Source organism: Corvus brachyrhynchos, unplaced genomic scaffold (assembly GCF_000691975.1).
Source record: "Corvus brachyrhynchos isolate BGI_N302 unplaced genomic scaffold, ASM69197v1 scaffold101, whole genome shotgun sequence".
In the NCBI taxonomy this organism is placed as follows: Eukaryota; Metazoa; Chordata; class Aves; order Passeriformes; family Corvidae; genus Corvus; species Corvus brachyrhynchos.
In genome coordinates this window covers 20,010,598-20,037,067 of record NW_008237239.1, presented here as the reverse complement: position 1 = coordinate 20,037,067, position 26,470 = coordinate 20,010,598, and the positions used below count along the sequence as shown (strand labels likewise).

At 39.2% G+C, this 26,470-nt stretch overlaps 1 protein-coding gene across 14 annotated transcripts in view; it reads right to left on the bottom strand.

Annotated features, from left to right (window-relative positions):
- NRXN1 (neurexin 1) overlaps positions 1–26,470 on the bottom strand; it is a 672,391-nt gene that overhangs the window by 14,057 nt on the left and 631,864 nt on the right. For 12 of the 14 annotated variants that reach the window (XM_008630366.1, XM_017730095.1, XM_017730086.1 and 9 more), the window contains one exon: positions 5,225–5,312. In XM_008630366.1, coding sequence (XP_008628588.1) covers positions 5,225–5,312 — 88 coding nt within the window. The remainder of the gene's footprint in view (positions 1–5,224; positions 5,313–26,470) is intronic. The other 2 variants (XM_008630367.1, XM_017730087.1) reach the window with 1 other exon arrangement.

Here is a 26,470-nt window from a genome sequence, read left to right as displayed (position 1 = left end):
CCTAAACTGGTGCTTTGGAGATTTCTGGCTGTCAGTAGCTGTTCTCTGCAATGTATTCTGCAATGTGATGAGCCTGGCCAACATGTAGGAAAAATTAAAAACATGCTCAAAGATCAGTCCAGAAGCATCTATCCTAGTAATTATTCTTATTTAATAATATAGGAAAATAAATTTTTCCATTTATCCCTCTGAATTAAGAATTAGGGCTAAGAAAGGTAACCAGTGCTACCAGCTATTATACATGACTGAACTCTGTCCTGACTATTATTCTTTTTACCTACAGAACGATAAAGGACAAGAACTGATACCAATCAAAGTGTCCTGGGAACTGGAAGCCAAAAACTGCCAGACAAATCAAGAGATGATGAAGTATTTTCTTTGGTTGCAACATGTGGAGTTCCTCTGGTTGAAAGACACTTGTTTGAACCTGAAGAAAAACCCCTCTTTCACTTTGAAGGTTATCTTCTGCTGAAATTTTCAAGACCGCTGAATATTCTGGCTTTAAGACCACCAAAACCTCTACTTATCCCATTTCTACTGGAGCTGTCAGGAGAAGTTTTCAACCTAATTGTGAGCTTAAACCTCTGTCGAGTCCCAAACTGGAGAAAGATTTAACCATCGTTTGCAGAAAAAGAACTGTGTGTTTGTTTGTCTAAAACTGTAAGGCTTTTTTCCTGGTTGAGATTTCCCTGCCACTAAACTCAATGATTTCACTTCATTTGACCCAGCTCAGGCCTCTCTGCCTTTTGGAACATTTCAATAACTATGGAAGTGGTTAGATAATAGCTAACAAATAAAATACCAGCCCAGAGTAACTGGAACAAATAAGCTGTGTAGCACAAATGCTCACTGAAACTTGGCAGAAATCAGAGCTCTCTACAGAGCTCAGCAACGGCTGGAACAGCAGTCCTGATGTGCAGAACAATTGTCCACCTGCAGTTTTATAACTCCTCATGTAAAATCAGTAAATTGTCCCAGGTTCTATTTTTTAGACAGGTTACCACTAAAATTTTTTGTAACTTGTCTACAAAATGAAAAGGTTTTATTATTTCCTCCATGACATGAAGGTGAGGACATATAAACAAGGTTTTTTTATTATTATTATTATTATTATCATCATTCTCAATCTTCATGTTGTTATTGGTATTTAGGGGAAGGTGGAGAAGCTGTGAAAGCAATACTTGTTGCCTTACTACACAAAACATAATGCAAAAAAAAAATATGTTGACTAAGTTTTGCATGCTAATAAATTTGTTATGACTTCATTCAATTATGGCACATTTAGCAGTTTGTATACCACAATGAAATCTGCAATTATAATTTTTGTAACTTTATGTTCCAGACAAGATGATGGGATTGCTGCTCAGCAGCTCCTAATCGGGTTTACATTTTTATGTCCCATATAAGATTTGTGGCAAATTGCATCTCTGCATTTATTATTTAGCAGACAGGTGCACAGAAAGCAAAGCTGGTGGTGGCAGAGTGGGACTTGTTAGCCACTACAAACTGCAACATATTTGTACTAGGAAAAAGAAGCCCTATTTTACGCATAAATCTCACTAATTAGTAAAATCTGGATAAGCAGTATTTTCTATGAGATATAGGCGTACCATATTCAAACTGTTTGTTGAATAGGCTGTCATTTGGAGCTGAGAACTTTGGTTAGAAACAGGAATATTATGGGCAATCATCATGGAAATATTGAGTCATGGCTCTGCTAATAAACCTGCAGGGGCTTTGGCCATCCCTTGGTTGAATTCTTCGTAGAAAAGTGTTGGCCACAGAGCTCTGAGGGCATCATCTCTTGCCATGAGGCAGATTCCTTTGCTGAGTAATCATCAGGGACCCAGACTACAGCCTCTGAAGTGAAAACTTCAGAGTAAAACTGCCCTAGCCATCATATATTCAGCCTCCTAGAATTACTTGTTAGGATACATAAGTTTCACCACCTTTAGTGAGGATGTTGAGGAGTAGCTGTGGAGAAGCAACTCGGTTTGTGAAAAGGATTAAGGGGAAAAAGCTGAACTGAACTATGGGGATAATTTAAATGGAGGGACATATCCTTTTGTGTCTCCTATTCCAACTGAAAAAATAAACAATCATTAGTCTCTCACTGCCAACAATATTGTGCTTTTCTCCTTAAATTCCAACCTACTGTTAGGAGTAGCTCAAATCCACATGGAGACTGCAGTATTATGGAGACTGAGCAGTGCCTACCTGACTCTTCATGGAGAAAGGTTATTCATAACACTAAGTGACTAAGACTTAAACACCTTGCAGAGAGACTGATATGCCAGAAGTTACAACTTCAGTAACCCCTTTGGTTCAGGTAGTTTCAAGTATGATAAAAGGACAAGGTCGATGAAGGGAAATTAACAGCTTTTAAAAGTTGAGAGTGGGAGGACAAGTGACATTTTGATGAGAAGAATGACAGGTAAAATGATCCAGACAATTGGGATTATGCAGAACATAATTCCTGTGCCAATCCACAGTTTTTTAAAAAAAAAAAAGCAGTAGCAGTTGGGATCTGACAAATGAAACAGTAAAACCATTCTCAAATAAACAAAAATGAGAAGTGTAGCTGGGTGATGAATGCTAAGCTAAAACAGGAAAGCTGAACACCAGGATGTAAAGCTAATGGCATTTTTTTGCTGAAAGACTAACATTCACATCCCTCTCCTGAGCCATAGTTTGGACAGAAACAATAAGCTGTCAGAAAGTTTCATTTCGCCTCTCCCATTCTTGTACCCACCAGCTAAATGACTGTGCATGGCTCAGGACTACCAAACACTGCAGCTCCAGAGCTCAAACTACCTCAGAGAAGAATTATTCTGAAATTTCATTGGCTTTCAGTGAGCTGTAAGGCTGAGAAAATACAAATACAGCTTTAATACCAAAGATGCATTCCCAGAGGATTTGGAAAATTATTTAGTGCTACGTAACTAATATATTGCTTTAAAATTACCTTATAAAATAAAAAACTACCCCCCCAAATGGCACTTTATCTACTAAACAGCACTGCCTGAGTTAAGTAAAGCAAGGAAGCAACTGGCATGAATGAGCTCAGAGCCATATGAGCTACTGCCCTCACTCATACTGGACAGGACATTCTTGCCAAACTCAAGAATTTGTAAATGAGAATGAAGGAACAGAAAAAAAAATATTCCTGAATATCATGATCATGATGTCTGAGACTTCTGTGAGTGAAATGTCTCCCTGAGAGATACAAAACTGTATGAGTGTACCCATTGCTGCTCAGTTTTAAGAACAATCATTCAATTTCACAGAATTTTGAAAATTACTCTGAAATCTTTTAATTGGAAAGCAAAAGAAAACAGTCCTAAAGTATTGTCATCAAATCTGTAAATTGGTTCCTGGAAGAGCTCAAGTGCCATCCTCCAGGTCTGTCAGACACTGAGACAAGTCAAATGTCTCTGCCTTTACTTCAGTTTAAGTAAATAATTCTTGCATGTGGGTATCAAGCTCTGTGACTTAAGAAAGGAACAAGACATTTGCATATGAAGAAAAATTTCATTTGTCTTAAGGCTATGTAGATGTTTCTGCTGCCCCAGATTTTGGCGCTATACTAAGATGGCTTTTAGTTGCTATTTGCATTAATATATTAGTCTCTAATTAAATTGGTTTGTACTCGAGCTATATGTGTTACTGCACAACAAACAGATCTTAATTTTTTACTATTAAGTGAAGTAACAAGTACCAAAGATTACCAAATTACATCAGACAACTAGAAGTGGGCGTGCTACTGAACAGCACAGAATTCAAGGGAATTCTGAGGAAAATTCTAAGGAAAACTGAGATATATCTACGTGGTACCATGAGCTCTTCACTCAGGAAATGTAAAACCTAACCCGAGCCAACAAAAAAAGCAGGAGTAATTCACTGGACTATCTAGGATTATTTTAAAGGATATAGAGTAACACTCTATAGTGTGTTATATGTATAGTATGTATATATATATAGTAACACTCTATAGTGTTCAGACTGATAGGAAGTTTTGCAACCCTTTCACTTCAGTGATAAACGTTGGGCTTTTAAGAGAAGGTATGTAGTATTTAACTAGACATAATTGAGTATAATTGAATCTTTGGAACAGGTTGCCCTCAGAAGCTGTGGATGTCCCAGTCCCTGAAATGTCCAAGACCAGGCTGGATGAGGCTTTGAGCAACCAGGTCTTGTGGAGGGTATCCCTCCCCATGGCAGCGGGTGGCAACTAGATATAATTAAAGGTCTCTTCCAACCCAACCAGAGAATAATTATTACCAAATCTCCACTATTCAGTGGAGTAGGAAAGACATGGCCAAAACACTACTACATTTTGGTTCCACAGAAAATACTAAAATGTCAAAATATTTTGTTTCTGGTTACAACTAAAACTTACACTCTGAATAGGCTTGGCTTGGAAAAAAACTGTAAAGCAATTTGAAGTTTGGGACTGTTGTATTCTACATTTTCAGGTTTTATCTGTCTATATAAAATTTCATACTACAAACAGTAATTAAAAATGAACTCAACTCTACCTTCTGGTGCCTGAAGGCAGCCTATAAGAAAGAGGGAGAGGGACTTTTTATGAGAACATGTAGTGACAGGACAAGGGGAAATGGATCCAAACTTAAAGACACTAGGTTTAGATTAGGTATTAGGAAAAATTCTTCCCTGTGTGATTGGTGAGGCACTGGAACAGGTTGCCCAGAGAAGTTGTGGATGCCCCATCCCTGGAAATGTTCAAGGTCAGGCTGGAGCAACCTGATCTAGTGAAATGTGAAATGTGTCCCTGACCATGCCAGGGAGATTGGAATTAGATGATCTTTAAGGTCCCTTCCAACCTAGGCCATTCTGTGATTCCATGACATAACATGACATTTTAAATATGGTACTTTTACCTTATTTAGGGCAATGTTTAAGGCATAAACAATAGCAACACCTTCCTGCTAAATGAAGCTGTGCCTTCTTTATCACAACAACACAACTGCAGGGGCCCTTCCTAGTCCATCCTCAGGTCCTCAGCCATGCCATAACTTTGCTCAGATCATGACATCCCATCCGATGTCTTGGAGCAAATTCTCCCTCTCTGATAAGGTCTAGAAAGGCCCCAATTCAACCTCTCCTTGTGATGCACAAAAGGACTGTCCTGCTAGTTGGGTCCCTTGGGGACTGGAGCATGCAAATATGAAATAAAAGAAAGTAATAAAAAAAGGTGACTAACCTAACCCACCTGAGCTCGGCTCACAGGGATCGATGTCCTCGTCATCGCTAGGACATTCAGCCGAGGCCACCAGGATGTCATCGGTACTCTGCAAAGAAAAGAAGAGTCAAATAGATGTACTTGAACAGACTGAACATGCTGTAAAATTCTCACCAGCATGTCTTCTCTTTTTTTAATTCATGCAAAGCCCAGAGCATTCCAGACTTAAAGTGTAATGGTGCAGTGACACTCTCCAACTCTGTATTAATGGGACTTTGCTTTTCAATTTGCACTTGTCAGGTTTTAGAGCTGTGTTAGATATCCAGTCTGGGTGCTTACACATTTTAATATTTTTTTGTAATAAGGAAAGAATGTAGAAGGACAGAATATGTATATTGAGGCTTCTGGTCTTTCTTCTTTATCTCCAATATCTCTACTTTGATATTACTGAGAACACTGAGGGCATTAAAAAACAAGTCAAAATAATAAACTGCCTGCAGTACAGCTGTTAAAACTATTATAAATGTAGTGATGTTTTCTCCATTAACTGCACTTGCTTTCTCAGATGTAGAGTCAAAAGAAAAAAAAAAAAAAGAGGCAAACATTTCTCTCACTGAGCTGAAAACTATTTAATGAAAAGAAAATCAAGGAAAGAAAACAATAATAAATGCATATATGCCAGAAATTATTATGCTATTTTCTTAAATAAGTGAAAATGTCTTATTTTCTTAAATAAGTGAAGTATTGTGTGAGTGCTGTGTTTACGTCCAAAGGTCAAAATGCATTTGGACAATTTTCTGTATAAAGAAATCAAATAAATCAAGACAAAGCAGACAAACCAGGGGATGTGTGGTATAACACACCATAAATAAAAGAACTGGGGAATTCCTATCTACTGCTTCTTACAGTGCAAGACAATGAAACGCTGAGGCAATCAATCAGTCTGAACATGAAAAAAAGAATATCTTTTCAAGCCACATCTGAGAACAGTCATTTAGAAATGTAATAAGAATGTCTACAGTAATTCAGGGGAATAATAGCAGGGAAATATAAACTGTCATGCACCTGGTCATTTCTCAAATTACCAAAGAGGTTAGGAAGAAGCTTTTCTTATGGGCAAGACGTTTCATAACTGTCCATTTCAAGCTTCTGTTCACCTCACCAAAGGAAATACATGGAGAGAATAAAATACTACATCATATTGAAACAGGAGGCTAAGGACATAGCAGGCAAAACCCATTCTTGGATTCCTGTATGATAAATATGCCAACAACCCATTTCAGTGAATGTGAAACTTTCTTCTTTTATCTCTCCATGGGTATAGAGGAGGGACATAAAATGCATGAAAGTTTTCCTTCATCAGTTTAAATCTGAAGATGTAAAAATTTTATTTCTGTGCAGCAGGGCCAAAGGCTAACCAATGTTGTTTATCATTATTATTCTAACCAGAGTTTTAAAGCGAAGCATATTACAGTAATAGGCTTTATTTTGTCACGCTTCAAGAATATTAATGAATATAAGCTTTCAGCACTTCTCTGAAGTAGGAAAGTGATACAGGAATACATTCATTAATATGTGAGGCATAACAAAGAAAAGCCCATTATAATAATAATATATTTTGGAGGTAAAAGACTGAGGCATAACAGAATGAAGTAACTTGCTGAAGGTAATCAAAAAGGCTATAGACAACAGCTATGTTTGGATGCCATAACCACAAAAATTATCTTTCCTTATAGCTGAGAAAATTTGTAGCTAGAGGAAACAACTGTAAATCTGAAATACTGCCAAAATTAGTTGGTAGATTTGCAAAATTTTAAAAGACCCAAAAAAAGCATTCTAGTTATCCTTTTTTTCTACCATAGTAGAAAACCAAAATTGGAAGAAAAGCCAGCTGCAAACATCCTCTTGAATTTCCCATGTCCATTTTTTTCCCCAGGTGACAACCATTTAAGCTTGAAAACTAGTATCTTATTCTCTTTGAGGAAAATTACCCTTTTTTTTAATTAAAAAAAAAATACAAAGAATATGAAGAATAGAAAGAATAGAAAGGATAGAAAGAAAAAATCACCAAGTAACCAACAAAGCCTGCCCATAAGAAAATATCTCTACTGTAAACCCCACAGCTATTAAGTATAAAAACATGATAATAAGTACATAAAGTTTCATGCATCTCCCAAAGAGTTTCAGTTGGGTCAATGAAGCCACAGTGTCAAATTTTTCCTTCTACCCACAACACTGGACAAGACTATACTTTTATGACCTGTAGCCAGAATTCTGAAATGTTGACCAATGGATCACTGAGGAACTCTACACAAATACCATTGAACAGAGAGGATCACATGCATACACAATAGTCACAGCAAGAAATGGTCTCACACCTACTGGTCTAACTGGAATTTTGATTAGGGGTGCTTTGGTACATGCACAGATGAGTCACCCTTGTAACTTGAGTGACCCAAGAAGAAATGATCAGATAGATTTATGGGATTATTGCAGTGTCTGATTACTCTTGATATAGGACAGCATGGTAAGACTTCAGATAACTGCTTTTTTGTACACTTTGCAGTTCGTTCAAAATTCTGGTAATTCAAAGTTATCAGAAAAATAATACACTTTAAGTATCTTAAAGGCTGAGAGATACTTTGCTGAGTTACTTATATGAGAGCGTCAAAACTGTCTTTATAAAGTGACACTAATTCCAATCTATAGAAAGAGTATTCACACTTCTACAAGGAGAAAGGGTTGTTCTTGAATGATAAAAATGCTTGCATATTATGGGTACAGAAATGAATAATACCTTAAATAAATGAGAATATAGCATGTCAAGAAAGACCTTGTTAATGTCTCAGAATATTAAAGGAAGTAATGTATGTTTTGAAGTCAATACTTGGTATAAAACTAATTTTCTTGCAAGCAATAAATCAAGTATCAGTAGTTGAATAAGAAACGAAATGATAAGATGATGTGAAAAGTGTTTTTCTTCAGAAAAACATATCAGGAAGGATTCAAGTTTAAGAATCAATTAAAAGATGTGTCACAACCTCCCCCCATTCTCCCCTTTCCCCAAACCCAAATACCTCTTTGCTGCTACTCATACACATTTTTATCAGGAATAAGGGCAAAGGAGCTGTGGAAGGCAGGCGAGATGGCAGTGACCAAACTACAAATGAAAGCCATTGGTCTGCTTAACAGAATTCAAAATGGGATTCAGAATTAGCTAAAACACTAGAGAATATAAAGACAACATAAATTAAATACTGGGGGCCAGTTGCTTTCTCGAGTTCTTTCTCCAGAATAGCTCTGACTGATGGGAATTTACCTGAAAAGAGAGCAGAACTTAGACCTAAGGGTGTCAGACAGCCATGGGGTGCAGATCAACAATGCAAGATGGAGTAATATGTTTTACTTACTGCACATTATCTTTTCCTCATGCTTTTTAATTTGGATGGGAAGATTTAAAACAAATCAGTTCTCCTAAGTGAATTGCCATTGTTGCTAGCACTATGGCTAATTTACAGGACACTGCTTCAAGCATTTTCATTAATCAAGGATTTAAAAGTCAGTGGAAAATCCCTTATTTACAGTGAGTGCCTAATAGGATAACATCCAACTGGTATCATCATCATACATGATCGGATTAGAATGTCTCTTGGGTGAGTTGTTCAAACTCATTTAATAAGTGATACTCCAGTTGTAAGAGATTAAAAAAAAATAAAATAGCAGGTGTATATTGTAAAAGGTCAGACAGAACTTCCATTAATTGCTTCTTCTTTTCTTTGTGTATTTTCAGAGATTTTTCAGATTCAATTTGCAGCTATGACTGTGTGATTTAAAATGCAGTCCACTGTAAAATGTGGATTCTTAAAAATTTGACATCTGTACACATATCAAAAAACTGTGGTAGAAAAAGCTTACAATTAACATGGCAATAAAAAAAATGGATCCAAAAAAATCCCACGTTTAGTAAAACTAGAAGTTGCTGCAGAATGTTGGTTCTGACAACTATTCAGGGGTGTGGCCCCTGCAGGAATAGGTCTTGCTTACATCAGCTACATTTGCTTACAAAAATAAAGAACTTGGGATTTGTCTCTCAGCCAAGAGACAGTTTAAAATATCACCAATCTGCCACCTTGCCTGAGGATGGAAACGGTGACTATTTCAAGAAAGCTCCTGGCCAGATGAAAAAATGATGCTGTAGTCATGGCTTAAATACAGTGACAGTCTGTAGCTATGGATAAATATCAAGCTGCCTCAAAGGTTACTATCACTGTTTCAAAACTAGTACCAGAAAATAAGGCTGTGCCCTTCTAATAGTGCTCTTTGAATGCTATGTCATTAAAATAAATAATTGCAAATGAATAAACAATGCAGGAAAGCAATTTTTTATTATTATTCATTTTTTTTGCATGACTGAGATTAAATACACACCAACTTACTCAGTTTTTATGTATGAAGTCTACTATACCTGAGGGTATGAGAGAAATATGACCTAAAAATTAAATCACCAATCTGAGCTGTGCATTCATTAACAGTATAATGGATCCTGCATATTTTCTGCTGTAGTATTGCACCAGCTCTCTTTTAAATCATAGCACCCTACAGCTACTCTGAATATAGTTTATGCCTTTCTTGTTCAATAATATACTTTATCCAATGAGAACTGCAACTAAATCCAAATTACACAATAGCTAAAAACTAGCAGTCCTAAATTATTATATAAATTATAATCAGCACAACCCCTTGTGACTACTCTTTAAATTATTTTAGATGAGAACTTCAACTGTGTAATTCAGAATTACTCTTATTTATTTGTTTGGCTTTGGTGCTAAATGATACCAGAAGCCAGTGCCATTGTGCCTGGTGCTAAAGGCAGCTGGAAGGCAAAGGTTCTGCTCTGAGGAGCTTAGAATTTGATTTTGGACAACAAATGAGTGGGAGAGAGAGCAGAGGATGAGAAGGGTCAGGTGAGGATGCTACTGAGAGGTGCTGGTGGTTACACAGGCTCTGATCTAGCACATTTCCCAAAATTATGCTCCCATAGAGCAGGAAGGAAGGTCAGAAAGAAAGCAGGCACAGGAAAGCCAGGCAGGAGCCCACGACTGGCCAAGGAGATGCTGGGAACAGATGGTGCCTGGCGAGCACTGCCGAGGCTGCAAAGCCTCTCTGAGGAAACTCCATGTGTTTGGAGTGTAGAGATGAGGACAGGCAGGGTGGCACAGAGAGAGGCAAGCAACACCAATGCTTAGGATCAAGGGCGTGGTCAAGGCATGGGAGGATGGAGCATGGTTTTGCTGGGAGTGGAAGTAACAAAGGAAGTGAAAAATTATTAGTGAGGTCATGGAGCAAAGGGGATGAGGCAGCAAAAGGGGAGGGTCAGGGTACAAGGGAGGTGATATCAAGAGACATGATTATGTGAAGATTAATGGGTAAGAATCCAATGACTGTTAGCAAATGATTGTCTGAAACTATACTTTCAGATGTAGGACAAGGAAATTAAACCTCTAATTCTCCTTTTCCCCTTTTCTGTAATGCTTCATTATCATCTCTACTTCATTTTTCCTCCTGAAAACACAGTTTATTCAAATACTTGCAATTTAATTCCGAGAGAATCAGCTACAAGTGATGTTTAAACATAAAGGTCTGCTTCAATTTAGCAGGAGGCTGTATAGCTAGAGCCATAGAGGTATAAACAAAGGTTTTGGAAACCCAATAGATATACACTAATGTCTTCTTCATTAGCTGTGGCAAACTTTCCTTGAAAAATATGGTTCATGCAACACCTACAGAAAGGAGCTTAGGGCAGGCATTTTGTACTTTTGCTCTGGACACATTAATTTCTGAAGCAGAGGGGGACTTTCCCAAAAACTAATCCTTTGCATATATTCCTTTTCCCCCTTTTTCCCATTTAAATGGAGGAATAAAGTAACTTAAATCAATGGGAATACTGGCAGAAACCAACAGGGTATTAAAAATCACAAAAGACTCTCAAGATCATACCACAATCACAAAAGTTTTTCATGTGGAAAAACTCAGGTTTAATTTTTCAGGATGGGATTAACTGCACAATTTTCTAGCCAAGACTGCATAATTTGAATTTAATTCTCGGTGTACGAAGCAGATCTTCGTGACTGGTTACTGAGACAGTTGTGGAAGGAAACTTGAATATGTCACATTAATCAGGTGTACTCCTCATCTGGTGTTCATAACCTCCCACTGCATGAGAGGCAGTTTTCTGGGAAAGAGGCAATAGTGATGTAACAGTAATATCAGCTCTAGATGATTTGCTGTTTAGACAACTGTCTCTAACGTTGTATTTAACCTGCTATAGGTCAAACAAGTACATGTGCATCAATTACTGCTCATCCAGCCACATCCAAAAAGTATTTTCTCAGCACTGTGCTACTGAAAAATATTATTTCTGGACATGGGTATTAAAATGCTAATATTTCAAACACACGCACAATATTTATTAAATCTTTTGCTAACTGCTGACATGTTATTACCCTGTAATGTGAAAATACAGTAACTGAAAATCGAAACACTTTCTCAGAACTGGCTCTGCTCTAATTAATACTACCATGTTATTGCTTGAATTGTCAGCGTTTGAGGCTGGGAGAAAGCAAAAGCCTTTATTAATAAGTTCCTCTCACAGGGAAAAAAAAAAAAAAGAAACCTTGAGGACATGGCAACCAAACACAATAAGGCCTTTCAGCCAGTGAAATGAGTGCTGTAGAAATTAAACTCAGAGGTGTAGGTGAAAAGCTCAAGACGATGCCTCAGATGCCCTGCAGGGCACCTTCAGCCCCTGTCCTCAAATCCCAGCAGTGATGGAAGCGCACCTGCTCCATGCAGCAGAGTCACCTCATTTCTGGCCTCTACCTCTCTATATACAGACTGTTTATCTTTCCACACAACAACCTTGAAATCCATGGTATTCATTCCATGCAGAGCAGCTTTTGTATTACTTCTCCAGCCACCCTCCTCCACCCAAACATCTAAATTGTCATGGGCAAAACTGCCACAAATAGCAGGAATATATTTGAGAAATGGATTTGTAATAAAATAATGTCAACAAAACCGTGTGCCTTTAAGCTCTGAATTGGAAGTTAATTGCTTTGGTCAAAGTCTTAGAGCCACTCGTCTCATCTGTAAAGAAGTGGAAGCAGAGCTGAGAAAATCCACATGCTGGCAAAGCTACAATGTTTTACCTGGACAGATAGCCAGGCAGCACTCTGCACTAATCTTTGAAAATTAAAGTATTACTAATTAAAAAATAAGAAAAGAATCCAAACATTTTCCTTTCAGGTCATGTTCCTTACCTCCTGCAACATATGGATTATGTTAGTTTCAAAGATCAAAACAAATTTCTATATTAATTTTATTTTAAAATGTCACATTTCTTGTCCCCTTTTGAACCTTTTTGGGTTTGCTGCCTGGAAAGTTATCCCACTGTTTTTCCTCCATGTTTCTCTCCCAGCTGGGTAACTAATGAAAATGCACACATCTCCATTAATACGTTTTTCACTGGCCACTCCTCCATATTTAAAGGCTTTACAAGGAGATATATAACAGAATGCTCACTGTGTAAGAGCAGGGGCTACTTTGGACTTCTCTTCTTGAAACAAGCTGATCCTGCACTAGCGGTAGTTCTTGGAAGCAGAGCAACCAGCAATCACACAGCGACAGAGTGCTAAGAATGGGAGAAGAAGGTTTATTTTTTGGAGTAATTTGATATTTGAATCAAGGAATAACTGATGTTTACCGTGAATGTTGGACTAATGCTTCAAAGCAGTTCTGGCTGCAATCAAGAGTGAATTGTCCATCTTCCACACCCTTCACATCAAGGCCAGATCATGTCATAAAACCCTGAGCATGAGGAGTCATGTCAGCATCATGAATATCTTTGCATTGATTAAGACCTAAATTTGTTTTGCAGTGCCAGATGAACAGACCAGGGTTTGGCTTCCTTTCCAAAAAACAGTGTGACATTGTCTTGCTTCTGACTGATGCAGAACTACAGGTACAGTAAAAAGTCAAAACTGCTTCTATCCCTCCTACTGGAAATGTGGATGGGTGGCTGGCTGGGAATGAGCAGTGTACGAGCTCTCTACCACGTGTACACTGTTCCCTTTGCTCCATCCTGCTCTCTCCCTCTGTTCTGCAGTGGGCCTGATGGAAATGGGAGCTCACTCCCTGCTCTCAGGACCCTCTGTGTCCCCTTTGGAACTGCTGGCTGACCCCCCAGCTTGGTCTGCCCAGGCCCCTCAGCCTGGTCTGCCCCATAGCCTGGAGCAATCCACATGAAGATATAGGCACCACAAGCCCAATGCTAGATTTTCTCTCATGCTGGAGAAAAAACCGCAGGTGAAGAGGCACGGCACAAACCTGGACTTCATCCCTTGAAAGCAGACATTGCTATGCAACGTGCCACTAAGCAAACCACTGGCACCTAATTGCATAATGCCTATTCTTTCTCCTGTGCCATTTGTGAAAGCAGTCATGGCTGCCTGGATAAAGAACGAATGAGTCACCGCCTTATTCCGTTCTCATCTAACTTTTAGATTCACAGTGGTGTAACATTTCTGTTTCCAGAAATAATTCTGTCGGCTAATTTTCATTCTGCGATTACAAATAGTTCTGCCATGGATCATGCTGATCAGAAGAAGCTGTGCTACTTTTCAGCTTACATGTTGCACCCTTATTTCCCCCAGGTAATGAAAATAGGTCCCTTGAAAACAAGGGCCTGATAATCTGTGAACTCTTTAAAAGTCTTTTGTGATTTCTTTCCAAGATCCTTTTCAGAACATCCATATTCCTCTCCCATAAACACCATAGTTCATTCCAGAACAAGAACAACAAAAATGAAGTGTTTTTTTTTTTTTTGTTTTTACATTTGCACTGAGCCTAAAATATACGGAATAGAATGTGGTTGATGAAATGCAATCCTATTATTTCCTCCTAGGCGAGAAAATTATTTTGCCTCTAAGTATGAGGGAAATGTTTCTGGGCATTATGCTTTTATTTTCTGGTATCATTTTATTTTTAGCCATCTCTTTTGCTGAAGTAAACATTTTGGTCTCCATTAATTCTGAACTCACAAAACACAGTGGAGACTTTTTCGTATTAACTCAGAGAGAGACTGTGCTTATTAAACAGCAACGTTATAACAGCGATAGCAAATCTTTTAATTTATATTCCTGTATTAAAATCTTTTAATTTATATTCCTGTATTACCAATCACATGGACAAAGATTGTCAAATTTTTGGAATATGAGTCTTGCTGCATTTGTATTTATCTCAGAAAACTCAAGCATAGCATTATTAAAGCCTTCAAAATTGACAATTTGAGTTTTTGTTGGGGAAGTGGGCTTGCTTTTAATTGACCATTGAGCTGCTAGCATAGCCTTTTTTGTTGTTGTTGTGGGGTTTGGGATTTTTTGCAATTTAATCACATGTTTTAAGATTGTTCTTAGCAAAACTTAATAAAGTTAGAGAAATGACTGGAATCAACACTGGACACTTTTAAGACTCGGCTGGGCCGGTTGATCCTTGAAGTACCTTTCATCCTGGTATTCTGTGATTCATTTAGTTATGAAAATACAGCAAAGTTAGAAAGGTACTAACTATGAACTACATTTCCATCCTTTTTGTACAATTACAGGACTGCCAATTTACTTCCTGTGAGTACCCCTGGCTATTAAATTGTGGCACACAAGAATATCTTGGTCTACCGATATCCATGGGAATTTTTTTAGGGGTCTAAAAGAGTGGAAGGCAAGGAAAGTCCTTCACACGGAATACTTCCTGAAACTCACATGGAGTCTCTGTTCTCACTTAGCATGTTTTCAGGGTGGAAAGAGCTTTCCTATCATATTTTGAAACACAGAGCACAAAATATTAATTTTAGAAGAAATATAAGAAACTGCTTAAACCATTAGACTGCTTTTTAGCCATTTAGGTAAACCAGCCATCCATCTTGCTTCAGAGACAAGTGAGAAACTGAAACAATAGAGATCACATGGGATCTTCAATTTAATAATGTCCTACCCGCACCATGTTTTCAAGTCCATTTGAGCATGTCTTTGGCTCAAGGCAAATTATTTTAAGTCAGTCAGAACAGGTAAGCATCTGCTGGGATCCCTCTATCAAGCACAGTTTTCCTCTCCTGAAGGAAAAAGAGCACCAGTTCCACTAGCAACAATTTTCTTCCTTGGATCTTACAGTAAAGAATAAAATTTAAACTTTTTGAGGGTCTAGGAGGGCACACTATTGTCTCCCAGATATTAGATCCTTTGTCACACTTTATCCCCCAGTACCACTGGCTTACACAGGTTTACCTAAAGCAGAGAAAGCAAAACTGAAGCTGTTTTCCCACAAACCTGTCTTTGAAGCCCAGCCTTTTCAAATATAAAGCAAAAAGTTCTATTCCTAAAAAATTCCCATGTTTCCTTATGTTAATGGTTTAATTAAAAATAAAACCAACAAACTCACACAACAATGGCACGACCAGGGAAAATACTGAGGAAATAACCTACTAGTTCTGCAGGGATGAGAAATGTTCTACAGAGGACCTTCATTCTGCAAGTAAAACTTGGTAATACTAACAAGAGTTAGCTTGCTACACATGCACTGGAAGGAGACAATGCCTAACTGCCTTTCAATTAAAATAAGTTTCATTAAAGCCACTGTTACAGAGGTACTATTAATTACACAGCTTCTGAAAGTGCACATTTATTGCAGAGGTGTTTGAGTTTGTTAATGATGCTTTTATTTCATAAGAGCAGTCAACATTCAGGTGAGAAACATGCTCCAGAAAAAGCAGCAGGCTTTGCACAGCTGGGACGTGCTCAAGGTGACTGCTGTGATATTATTTACATGCAGATGTTGTTTATAACCACGTTGCTGACCAGGAACCTTACTTTTTCATCACATGTATGAAAATCTACCCAGGCTAAGAAAAACTGTGTCTCACACAGGAGGTCATTTGGATTTGGGACATAAAAATATGGTCTTGCTTTAAAGGATTGGCAGTGGTTTTCCAGTACCAAAGAGGAACTGAAGCCTGGGAGACAATTTCTCCTCTGCTGTCCAGACTGCTCCTGATGGCGTTGGGGTGGTGTGGAGGAATAGGCTAGACTTGAGTAGGAAGGAGAGAGAAATCAGGCTCAGAACGATGGCAAGATGGGATATTGAGATGAAGGGGCAGGAATGTAGGAAAAGTAACTGAAATAAGATGCCGGAAGATTTGGGAAGAGAAATGAAACACTGTGCTTTCTGTAAGGTTTGGGGGACACAGACCATTACAAAGGGAAGAGAGGATGGGGGAAAAGAGCTACAGTAAATAAGCAAAGTGGCACATGGAGCACCATGGAGAACTGTGGGCATGGGTAAGTTTGGAACAAGGACAAAGGATGCTGGACCAGTCACTGGAATTACTACAGATTGGAAAAATTACAGATTTATAGCCACTGGAACCGGCACCAAGATTTCAGCTTTCCTTTCACTGTCAATCATAATCTGCTAATCCCTCTAGCAAAGACTTCAGCTTTCCAGCACATGTCTGGCCCATGGGAATCCATCATTTAAAAGACATAAGTGTAAGGCAGAGATCTGCCAGGTGAATCCACAGGCTCCAGCCGTGCCAGCTGTCCATTTCAGGTTGTCAGTTCCATGGTGTGCAGTGGAACAGGTTTCTGCTGTTTGTTTTGAAAGGAACTCGGAAAACCACAATACAAAACATTTGATTTGGAAAATTTTAAGTGTGAAAGGGAAGTAACACCCAGCAATTAGGGGATGCCAGAACTCGAGTCTGATATGAAGCCTTAAATCAGATGGCTTGTGTCTGCACAATCTGATGCCATCTTAAATAAAATGCTGGTACAGATTAATAACAACATATTTGAATGTCAGCTGGTGTAAAGCCATACAGTTCCAGAGAAACAAAATGTTCACACTTCGGTTGTGCATCTGGCCCATAATTTCTGGTGATATCATTTAAAACTGAGGGCCCAAAGCTGTAGGGAAATATCTTAAACTTGAGTGTGCCTAACGCTACACACTAATCGCTGTTCTCACTGCAGCATGGCATGCTTCTGAGTCATATTCCAAAGACAGTTTTGCTGTCAGGTAATCAAAAAAAATATATATAAGTTAAAATCATTAAGTCATATAAGGTCTGTATTTCTGACCTTCATTATTACATTTTGAGCAATAGCTGGGAATATGGCAGAGAATTTAAAATAGGATGCAAAATGAGAAATTAACCATCTATGCACACCTCAGTTATTCAGTATAGCACTGTATTTTGACAAGGTCTTTCCATTCCCTGGCAGAAGCCTATCAGTTATTTGTTAAAATTTCTTTTCATAAGACTGTATAGCTGTTGAAATACAGCAAGGAAAATACAAATACAAAAGCAAGGAAATTTCATTTGATTGGAGTGCAAACAGCAAGACAGAGTAAGATTCCTCTTTAAAAGTAAAAAGGATTTCATAAGACCCAGGCTCAAACTCCGATGGGTGTCTAGAAGTTCTTGCTGGTGCAACTAAAACATTCAGCTGACTCCCTAAATAGGCATGCTATGTCAGGAAAGGCTATAATTAAACTCCCTGAGTCTGTCACTCTTGTCTATATGGGAATGTTACTGTGATACAAATGAATTCAATTACAACTGGTATAACTCCCAGGTGCATAAATTTTGCTGGGAAAAGACCAAATGTTCTGTGCATAGCTTTGGAGGGCAGGGTAAGCACCTCCAGACAGCCCATGGATTTGCTCTGGGCATCCACAGGAGGAGGTGGAGCTGCATGGGTTCACCCATCCACACGTAATGGCAGCAGTAGGATGTGTCAGACCCTTCACGGGAACAAGCTGTTACACTCACACTGACATCTCGCTGTGTCTGGCTGCAGAGCAAACTCCACTACACTGCAGCTCTTCAGATTTAGCTCTCTTGCCTCTAACAGCCATGTACTGCTGTCAGGAGAGCAAACTGTGCGACCAAAACGATGCAGGCAAACATGTGAGAAAATCTGAATTCAATCAGGCTGTTGCAGTCCTTCTCCCAGTGCTTCACCACAAGGCACCCAGGCAGTTTGTCACTGTCAGCGTGCCCTGCGTTCCTCCTGTTGGACAGCAGTCAAAGGGTCACATTCAAGTCTACACTCAAGTCTCTTAAGCTTTTATGAGTCTGAGGAAACTTCAGTGCTGTCTCCCTTCAGCATTGCAGCACAGCACCCGACTACTCCAAGGTGTTTTTTTTCTTTTTTCCCTTTTTTTTTAACATCTTTACAGAAACATGCAATTGCTAGACTCTCCGGATATCTTAAGATTCCCCAGATTCCTTAGGTCTGAACAAAGCTATAAAACTACCTTCACACAAGGCCTGTTATTGATTTCTCCTGTTTTTAGTATTCTACGGTCTCACACAAGGGACTCAACCTCCTCCTCCCCTGCTGTTCTCCTGATGTCTGTCCTTTGGAGCACAGGACTTCTCTCTTCTCCCTAATATCTCTGCAAAATCTATCTTTTATAACCTCTGCTCACCTTTGTCTCCCTGCTGAAAGATTTCTAATTAGCCTGCTCGGATGATCGAACTCCTCTGTTGCCCTCAGCGCTCTCCCTTTCACAGTCATTGTTCAGACTTCACTGCACCAGTCCAAGAGCCTGGCTGAAATTATTTCATCTGTTGCTCTCTGATAATCATAATGATAATGGAGTAACGTTCTTCACTTAATATTGCCCATGTATCATGAACTTTATTATCTGTAATAAGCTTCAACATAGAGGAACAGATTTTTGAGCTGCTTGGAAGGGAGAAGAGCACAGGAGCTGCCTGCAAGACAGTGTTCTACCCCTCTCCTCCTGGATCAGCTATCAAAAAAGTAGTCCTCAGACACACACGAACATTTTTCACTATGACACCAAACCTCTTGGCAAGTACTTCTTGGCTACTCTGCTATGCAGCCTCAGTCATTTGGGGCATCCTTTCTAGTTTTATCCAACACCACAAAGCAGGAATTGGGATCCAGAACCTGGCAAAAAAAACATTGCATAAATGCAAGTTGTATTTTTAGGGTCCCTGAAGGAAGCTGGCATGTCCACAACTCTGTTTCTCAGTGCTGTAAGTCAAAGATTTCCCAATATGCAGAGACACAACCTGTATCACCATGTGCAGCAATTTGAAATGAAAGAAATACCAACTCTGGAGTTGGTATTTAATTAATTAATCTCTTTAATTTGATTATTTTTACAGAATGTAAGTGTAGCATCTAAGCACTCAGGTGAAGTAAAGAAAAAACTCCACAAGTTAAGTGAGACTGCCCACAGAGAATTTCTTCACCTGATCACACCAATTTGCAGAGATTAATTGTATGGAAGGAGCCACATAATGCTGAATTTCATGATGAATGGACACTATGACAGCAAATGATTTCCCCTAATGTTCCATTATGCTTCTTAACGTTTGAAATTTAATTACTTGAAGAAAAAAAATTAAAAGACAAAAGCCATCAATAGCCTCACCATTACAGCATATTTGCAACTTGAAAAGGCATTTTGTTTCAACATAAAGAAAACTTCATGTGCAAACCCAAGAGAGGCAGATCTCAGACATTATGACAATGTTGCTATAGCAATTATTTGTGGGGACGTGCATCAGTGGCAGTTTAGTTCTCAAACATACTGCTCAGCTCATGCATGCTGTTCTTAACCAGAATATAAACTGCCTGGTGCTCATTGTATCCTAATAAGATTTGTAAATTACTTACAGTGATGCACTTTCAACAACTAGGAATGGAAGAATAGTTTTGTTACTAATACTTAATCATGCTCAGAAAAACCCTTTATATCTATACATTCAGTTAGATATTTCAACTGCTCCTTTCTGTGAAGGCAAAGTCATAGAAATATATTCTAAAGGCTATCAATTACCTTTCCTGAATTATTGTGCATAATATATTATTCAAATGGGGTCTGCTTTGAATACTGGTTGTTTATGATGAGGTTAATATTTGGAAGCAAAGGAAGAAAAACTTAGATTGATGCAAAATTTTGTAACGATTCAGCATAAACGAGGGGTGTGAAAATTCAACGTTCAAGTATTCTCAAAAGCCCAAGCAGCAGATAAAGCAGAAATATCTGAATCACCCTTGCATGCATTTAGTCCATTTAATAATACTTCACTGCTCAGCTAAACTAAATTTTCCTGGATACATTCATCAAAAATAAATGCAATTGTCCAACACTTGTGATATTAATGGGCAGCTTCAGGCCTGAAATCAAAACCTCAGAGCCAAAGCATCCCATACTTTGGGAGGGTTTAAGTTTGAGGCTAGTTCAGTTCAGCACAGCAATCTACGAACATAAAACTCACAGACAATGGACAAACTACCTCTGCAGCCAAGACTCTCTGGGGTGCTCAAGTCATATACTCAGCCAGCTACAAGCACTTTCTTCAACCTACTGTACTTTAATCCCCAATTAACTTTATTAATTGATCTTATACTTGAAAACTGCTTCAGCAGCCAGAACAGGATGGGTCCTAGGAGGGCACAATGCTTAATTTCACGGTGAAGTCTTTGGTAATGAAAGATCCATCATACTACAGAGTGCCCTACATAATACAAGGCCACAGAGGAGCTGGCCATGTTTGGCTTACCAAAATGACAGCCTCTCAGTAAACTCCATCAGATACACAGTGAGGCAGTTCCTTAAGATTTCCGTCCCAGTGTCTGCAGCCTATCGACTCAGCATACATATATTTCAGCATGTCTTAATATTTTGCTTCAGCGCACTGAAAACGTTGCAGCCTCCCTCCTTTGTTCTTTACAGCCTTCCGTAGCAACGGCTGAATTAAAGTAGGTCTGGAATATCTACTTAAGCAAATTGCACTCAGATATTTGGGATGCTGAAAATCCTAGGGAAAACCCCTATGTCTGAGTGGTTTTTTGAGCAAAGCAATCATTTGTCTTTAGCTCTTTTTTTCTGGAAATAAAATTCACAAGCCCTTTTCAACACAAGAAAGTCCCTCTTCTTAACCTCATCCATCAATGTGTGGAGTAGGCTAGTCACTCCCTGTAGTATTTTTACAGGTAATAGAGCAAAGGCATTTTCTAAAACATACTTGACACATGCTAATGCTCAGTCTGGAAGTACCGGCTTTGTTTTCAGAGCATACAGGTTGTCCTCTTAACCCCTGGCTTTTTTTTTTTTTTTTTCCTTACTCTTTTTCAGAACTCCAGACAATAAAACAAGTGGTAACTGATTTTAATAATCTGCATATGTGTAACAGACCTGCTCTTTAGCTTCCCTACCTGATTTTCCACATTAAAAATAGATGAGGAGATGATGAGGTTAACATTTAAAAGTACAGTTCTGTTCCATGGGCGACAGAAACATGGATGGGGGAAAACATGTCTAGAAAACTCATCTGTAACTCCCACCCTGTAATACAGGGAACACCCTGACACCAAGTGATTCTTTCTTCTTTTGCAGTCTTGAAACTTGGCTCCCATTTTCTTTATTAGCCACCATGCCAGGTAGCTGTAGGGCTGTAGACCCAAGCAAAAACCTGCTGTCATGTCCTCTCCTATCCTACCATTTGCTTGCAAACACACAAAAACTCCAAATGCGCCCCAATCCTAGCATTTTAAACTGAAACAAAACTCAGGAAATCTCTGTTTTCTGTGATGGCAATGAGAAATACACGTTTTCCATTAGACAGCTGCTATTTTCCTAATTCATATGGGGTTTAGCACTGGAAAAGCAAAGGAAGTGAAAGCCTTCCCTGCAGTCTTAAATCCTTTTCTGGTTATGGATTTCCTTCAGGACAGATTACCACCTTGGTGTGCATAGCTCTGCACTTGTAGCTTTATGCAACATCTTCCAGTTAAAACAGCAGGACAAAAAGCAAATGGTTTCTTCCTCCTACAATCTTCTGCACCCATGACTCAATTTTGATTGAGCAGCATCAAGGTGGCTTTACCTGGAAAGCACCTCAAGGGAAAGGCAGGCACCAACCCACCATGAAGAAAGGGGTGGCTGGTGGTCTCCAAGAGGGTAATCAGGGAAGAGTGAGCATTTTGCTTCCTACAGCAGGACAGGGGCTTGCCAGTGGGCAGGAAGCACAACACCAGCACTCCACTGCCCCTACCTCAGTCTCTGCTCCATGAGCGGCTGCTTTCCCAGCTCAACAGGGCGCAGCAAATGCCGGCAGACGGGGTGTTTACACTCCTTCTGCTCCAAAAGCTAAATGTGCCATTATAACACAACGCTAATAGCTAAATCTCAGCTGTATGTGCCAATTTGTACTTAAGGAAGGCTGTTCTCCCCTGCATCAACTTAACAGGAGCAGACTGAGCATTACGCAGTTCTTGTGTACATGGAAAATGCCCATACAGCAAGTGCTACCACTGCATGATACTGCAAAGCAGGAGTTCTGGAAATGCTGGAGCAAAGCCTCCTAGAGGGGATTATAATCCTCAAATACTGACTAGGAGATGGCAGACTTCTCTCCACAGCATAAGCAGTCATAGTGAGCATTTGCAATATTTATTCTCCATTAAACATGTAGTGTAAGTATCAATAAAGATCGTTTGTCTTCTTTTACTACCAACATGACCTCGTTGTTAATAAAAGTAAGGAATAGCTTTTTTACATCAATATAGGAACACATGTAGATTGATATTTATCACTACACGGCCTGCTTAGAGCCCTTCTAGTTTTCTTTGAAGGATCACAAATTATTCAAAACACTGCGGGGTTTCTTCAGTGATAACATCTGATACATTTTATATAACATCCTTGTTTTTGTATCTGATACAAACCCTATAAACCACATCATTTTATGGGGAACCTGAAATTGGATTCCTCTGCAACAGAACATTTCCTCCCTTGACTGTCTGCAGCACTTTATAAAATATTTATTGATAGGATGCCTAAAAATACACATAGCCCAGCACAGCTTTAAGATGGAGAACTATTTAGCAGTCATAGACTAGATTTCATACTGCAGGGTTCTTATTAGGCATAGTTGCCTAGAAATCACACTTATTTTCTGAAACATGATTATAAAATATTTTCATTTCAAATGAATAATTCAGCTCACTGAACAGACAAAATTATATAATTTTTTCCTTCAAGGTTCCACACCAAAAGCTGTGCTCCAAAAACATGCAGAGGACCCAGGTGAACAAGCCTGTGTCTTTCTGTCTATTTATCTTTTATTTGAAAACAAATTTAATTACTCTTTGTCTGACACACATCACATACTTCTGGTCAAGCTTCAGCATGAAATGCAGAGATGCTGTTTTGGGCCAGGCATCCCCCAGTGTGATTCACGGGATGCTGAAAACTCCCTGGGCTTGGTTGCCTGCATACAAATAAGCCACGGCTCTTCTCCGTAATGCAAATGGCAAGGCAGCAATCTTTCCTGGCAAAGAAAGGCAGTGACAAACACTTTCTCAGCACACTCAGAGAGGCATGAATTCTCCAGGGAAACATGGTGCAGTGTTTTGCACCAGCACTGGAGAGAGGCAGAAACACACAGAGCCACTGTCCCACCCCACTGCTACTGTCGGGCTGGCCCGTGACAAAACTACACTCACTGGGTGAGTTTCAAGTGAAGCACCAGGAAATAACCCATCACTCCCACACATTTTAGGCCAGCTGGATGTCCCAGTTGCAGATGGTGAGCAAGAGCTGGCACTTTGACACCAGATGGGAGGAGAGGGCACTGGCAGCACCGCAAACCTTTGCTAGCAAGAGAGGTATCACTACAATTCCCAGTTCTTCTATTATGGATGTTGAGGGGTTCATCCTCCTCTGTAACAAAACCTTACCTTTCCACTATCGTACCATATTTTTGTTTTTAAGGGAATGACTTCCACCGTGCTACATGAATCCTCTCCCAGCACTCAGGTTTTTCACTCTCAGTGGGGTTTCTGTGAACACACCGAGGTACCAGCTGTTACTGCATCCACACTGCAGGAGGCTGGCTCTGGCTCTCCACCCCTTCTCAGGCTGTACTTCCCAGAAAACACGCTCCCTATGCTAAAGACATGCCTTGACATTACTCCACACATAACCCGAGCAGGCCTGCAATCAATTCAGTACAATATTTTATTCACAAGCACATCTGTTGCAGTGTATTTCACCATGTTCAAGGGACAAGATAAAAGCCTATTGTCCACTCTCTGTAGGTATAGAATGAATCCATCTCACTCAAAACAACAGCTTTGCTTTCCCAAAAGCAATGGAACTGAATACAACAGAGAATTCCTGCTTGATGAGTATAGCAATCTTAATTGAGATTTAATGTTTACTTTACCTGGCTAAGCACAGAGCAAACACCAGAGAAATTACTGTGGGGAAAAAAAAAAGATAGAAAAAGAAAAAAATAAGAAACTAATTAGCAATGATTGAAACTTGCTTGGTTCAAACAACAGGCTGCCCAAGTGACGGGGTTTGCCTACATAGGAAAGGCTTAGCCTTGCAGATAAAACTTTGAACCCACAGAAGCCCTTTTTTTCCCCAGCACCTGAACCACTAATTAAAAGAGAATCCTTTAAAAGAAAGCGTAATCTTGCCTGCAGATGAGGAAATGACTAAATATTTAATTCTTCTCTTGTACACAGTGAACTAGAAAATGGGCACTGAGCATGTGTGTGTTTGGGGGAGATTCTGTTTAATCCCCACAGTTCATAATGCTTAGAGAGATACAATCACCATTTCACAGCTGCTTTCATGTAGGTCACTACTGTATGACTTAAAACCACATTAAAATGTCAGTTCTAAGACTGATGAATAATCATATTCATCTTCGGACCCTCAAAGTCTGCCCTGCCTTTCCCACATCAAGAAGGATCTAGTCCTGGAGATGCCATGCCCTGCATGCAATGGTTTTAACCTTCCCACTGTTACTTGCAGAGAACTAAACACATTTAGAAGCTCTAGAGATTCAAGGAACTCATTACTTCTGTCCCAAGTCCAAGCACTTAGATCAACTCTCCCCCGCTTATGCATCCTTGTGCTTTGCAAAACAAAACTAAGTTATGTCTCCCTGCTTCTTTTTCTGTAGGCAGTCACCCATGACCTCCAAGAGCCTTTAATTTAGCCCCTCCTGCACTGCCTGATGTGGTAAGAGAGCTACTTTAGCTTGGAAAAGCAAGAGCTGCAATGCTTCAATGCACAGTTGAGAGCTGGGGCCGGTACTGGGAATACCCAAGAGAAAAACCCTACTTTAGTGACAGCAGCAGCTGCTCAGCATTAAAACATAGAACCATGCAAGCAACAAACAGCCCTAATTGCTCTCAATAAGAAAATTATCTGCAAAGTGGAATGGCAGAGTCTCTGAAATACATGAATACAACCTTATCAGACATAGTACTGCATTTTCTTAAGCAATCAGGACCTCCTTTGAGGACCTGTTCTATTTCTCATGGTGGTTGCTCTACTTTTCTCTTTCCCAGAGATTTTAGCTAGTGGGGATAATAAGAACGGATTAATGTCATAGAACACTGATAACACACATACAATGCAGTAATTATATAAGCAACTGTCTCTATAATCACTCTTCAAGGAATCACTATCTACAAATCTGCCACTTTGCCTTTAAAACTACAGCCCTAACCTGTCAAAATCAAATTGGATTTTCATTAGAATACTGCAGAAGTTAAGCAAATAAGCTATGGAACCATGCCTTGCAACAGATCAATATTTCATGCCATAATTTATACTGTGGAGAGCCAAAGTACACAGACATTTAGGTAAAACAGGAACTTTCCTTTTGTTGTGTTTTTCTGACTTCTTTACCTCTCCCACAGAAGTCCAGTGACACTTCAGAAGTGTCCAAACCTAGAGCCATCCCTGTTGGGAGCTAAGCTATGCTGGGCATTGAAGAGTTTTTGGCTTTCAAGCAAACAGGAATTCCTGTATCTGACCTACGCCACTTTTGTTGTTCATCACACGAGAGATACTAAAGCACAGGGATATTTAAGAAAGAAAGGAAATGAAGGAATAAAATGCACAGGTGCTCACAAATGCATGAGCCTCTCTAATTAACTCCTTGAAAGACAAAAGTGGCTTCAGCGTTTTGCACCAGCTCCTGCATCCAAGTCTGCCCTTTGTCATAGTGCGATTTCACTCTAATAGCAGCACCTAATTTTTTTGTTTCCATTAAAAGTTCAACTTTCTTAAATGAAAGATAATTAAAATAATTCCAAAATCAAAGAGAAAAAGACAGGATTGCTCTACAGGTAAATTCTTTCC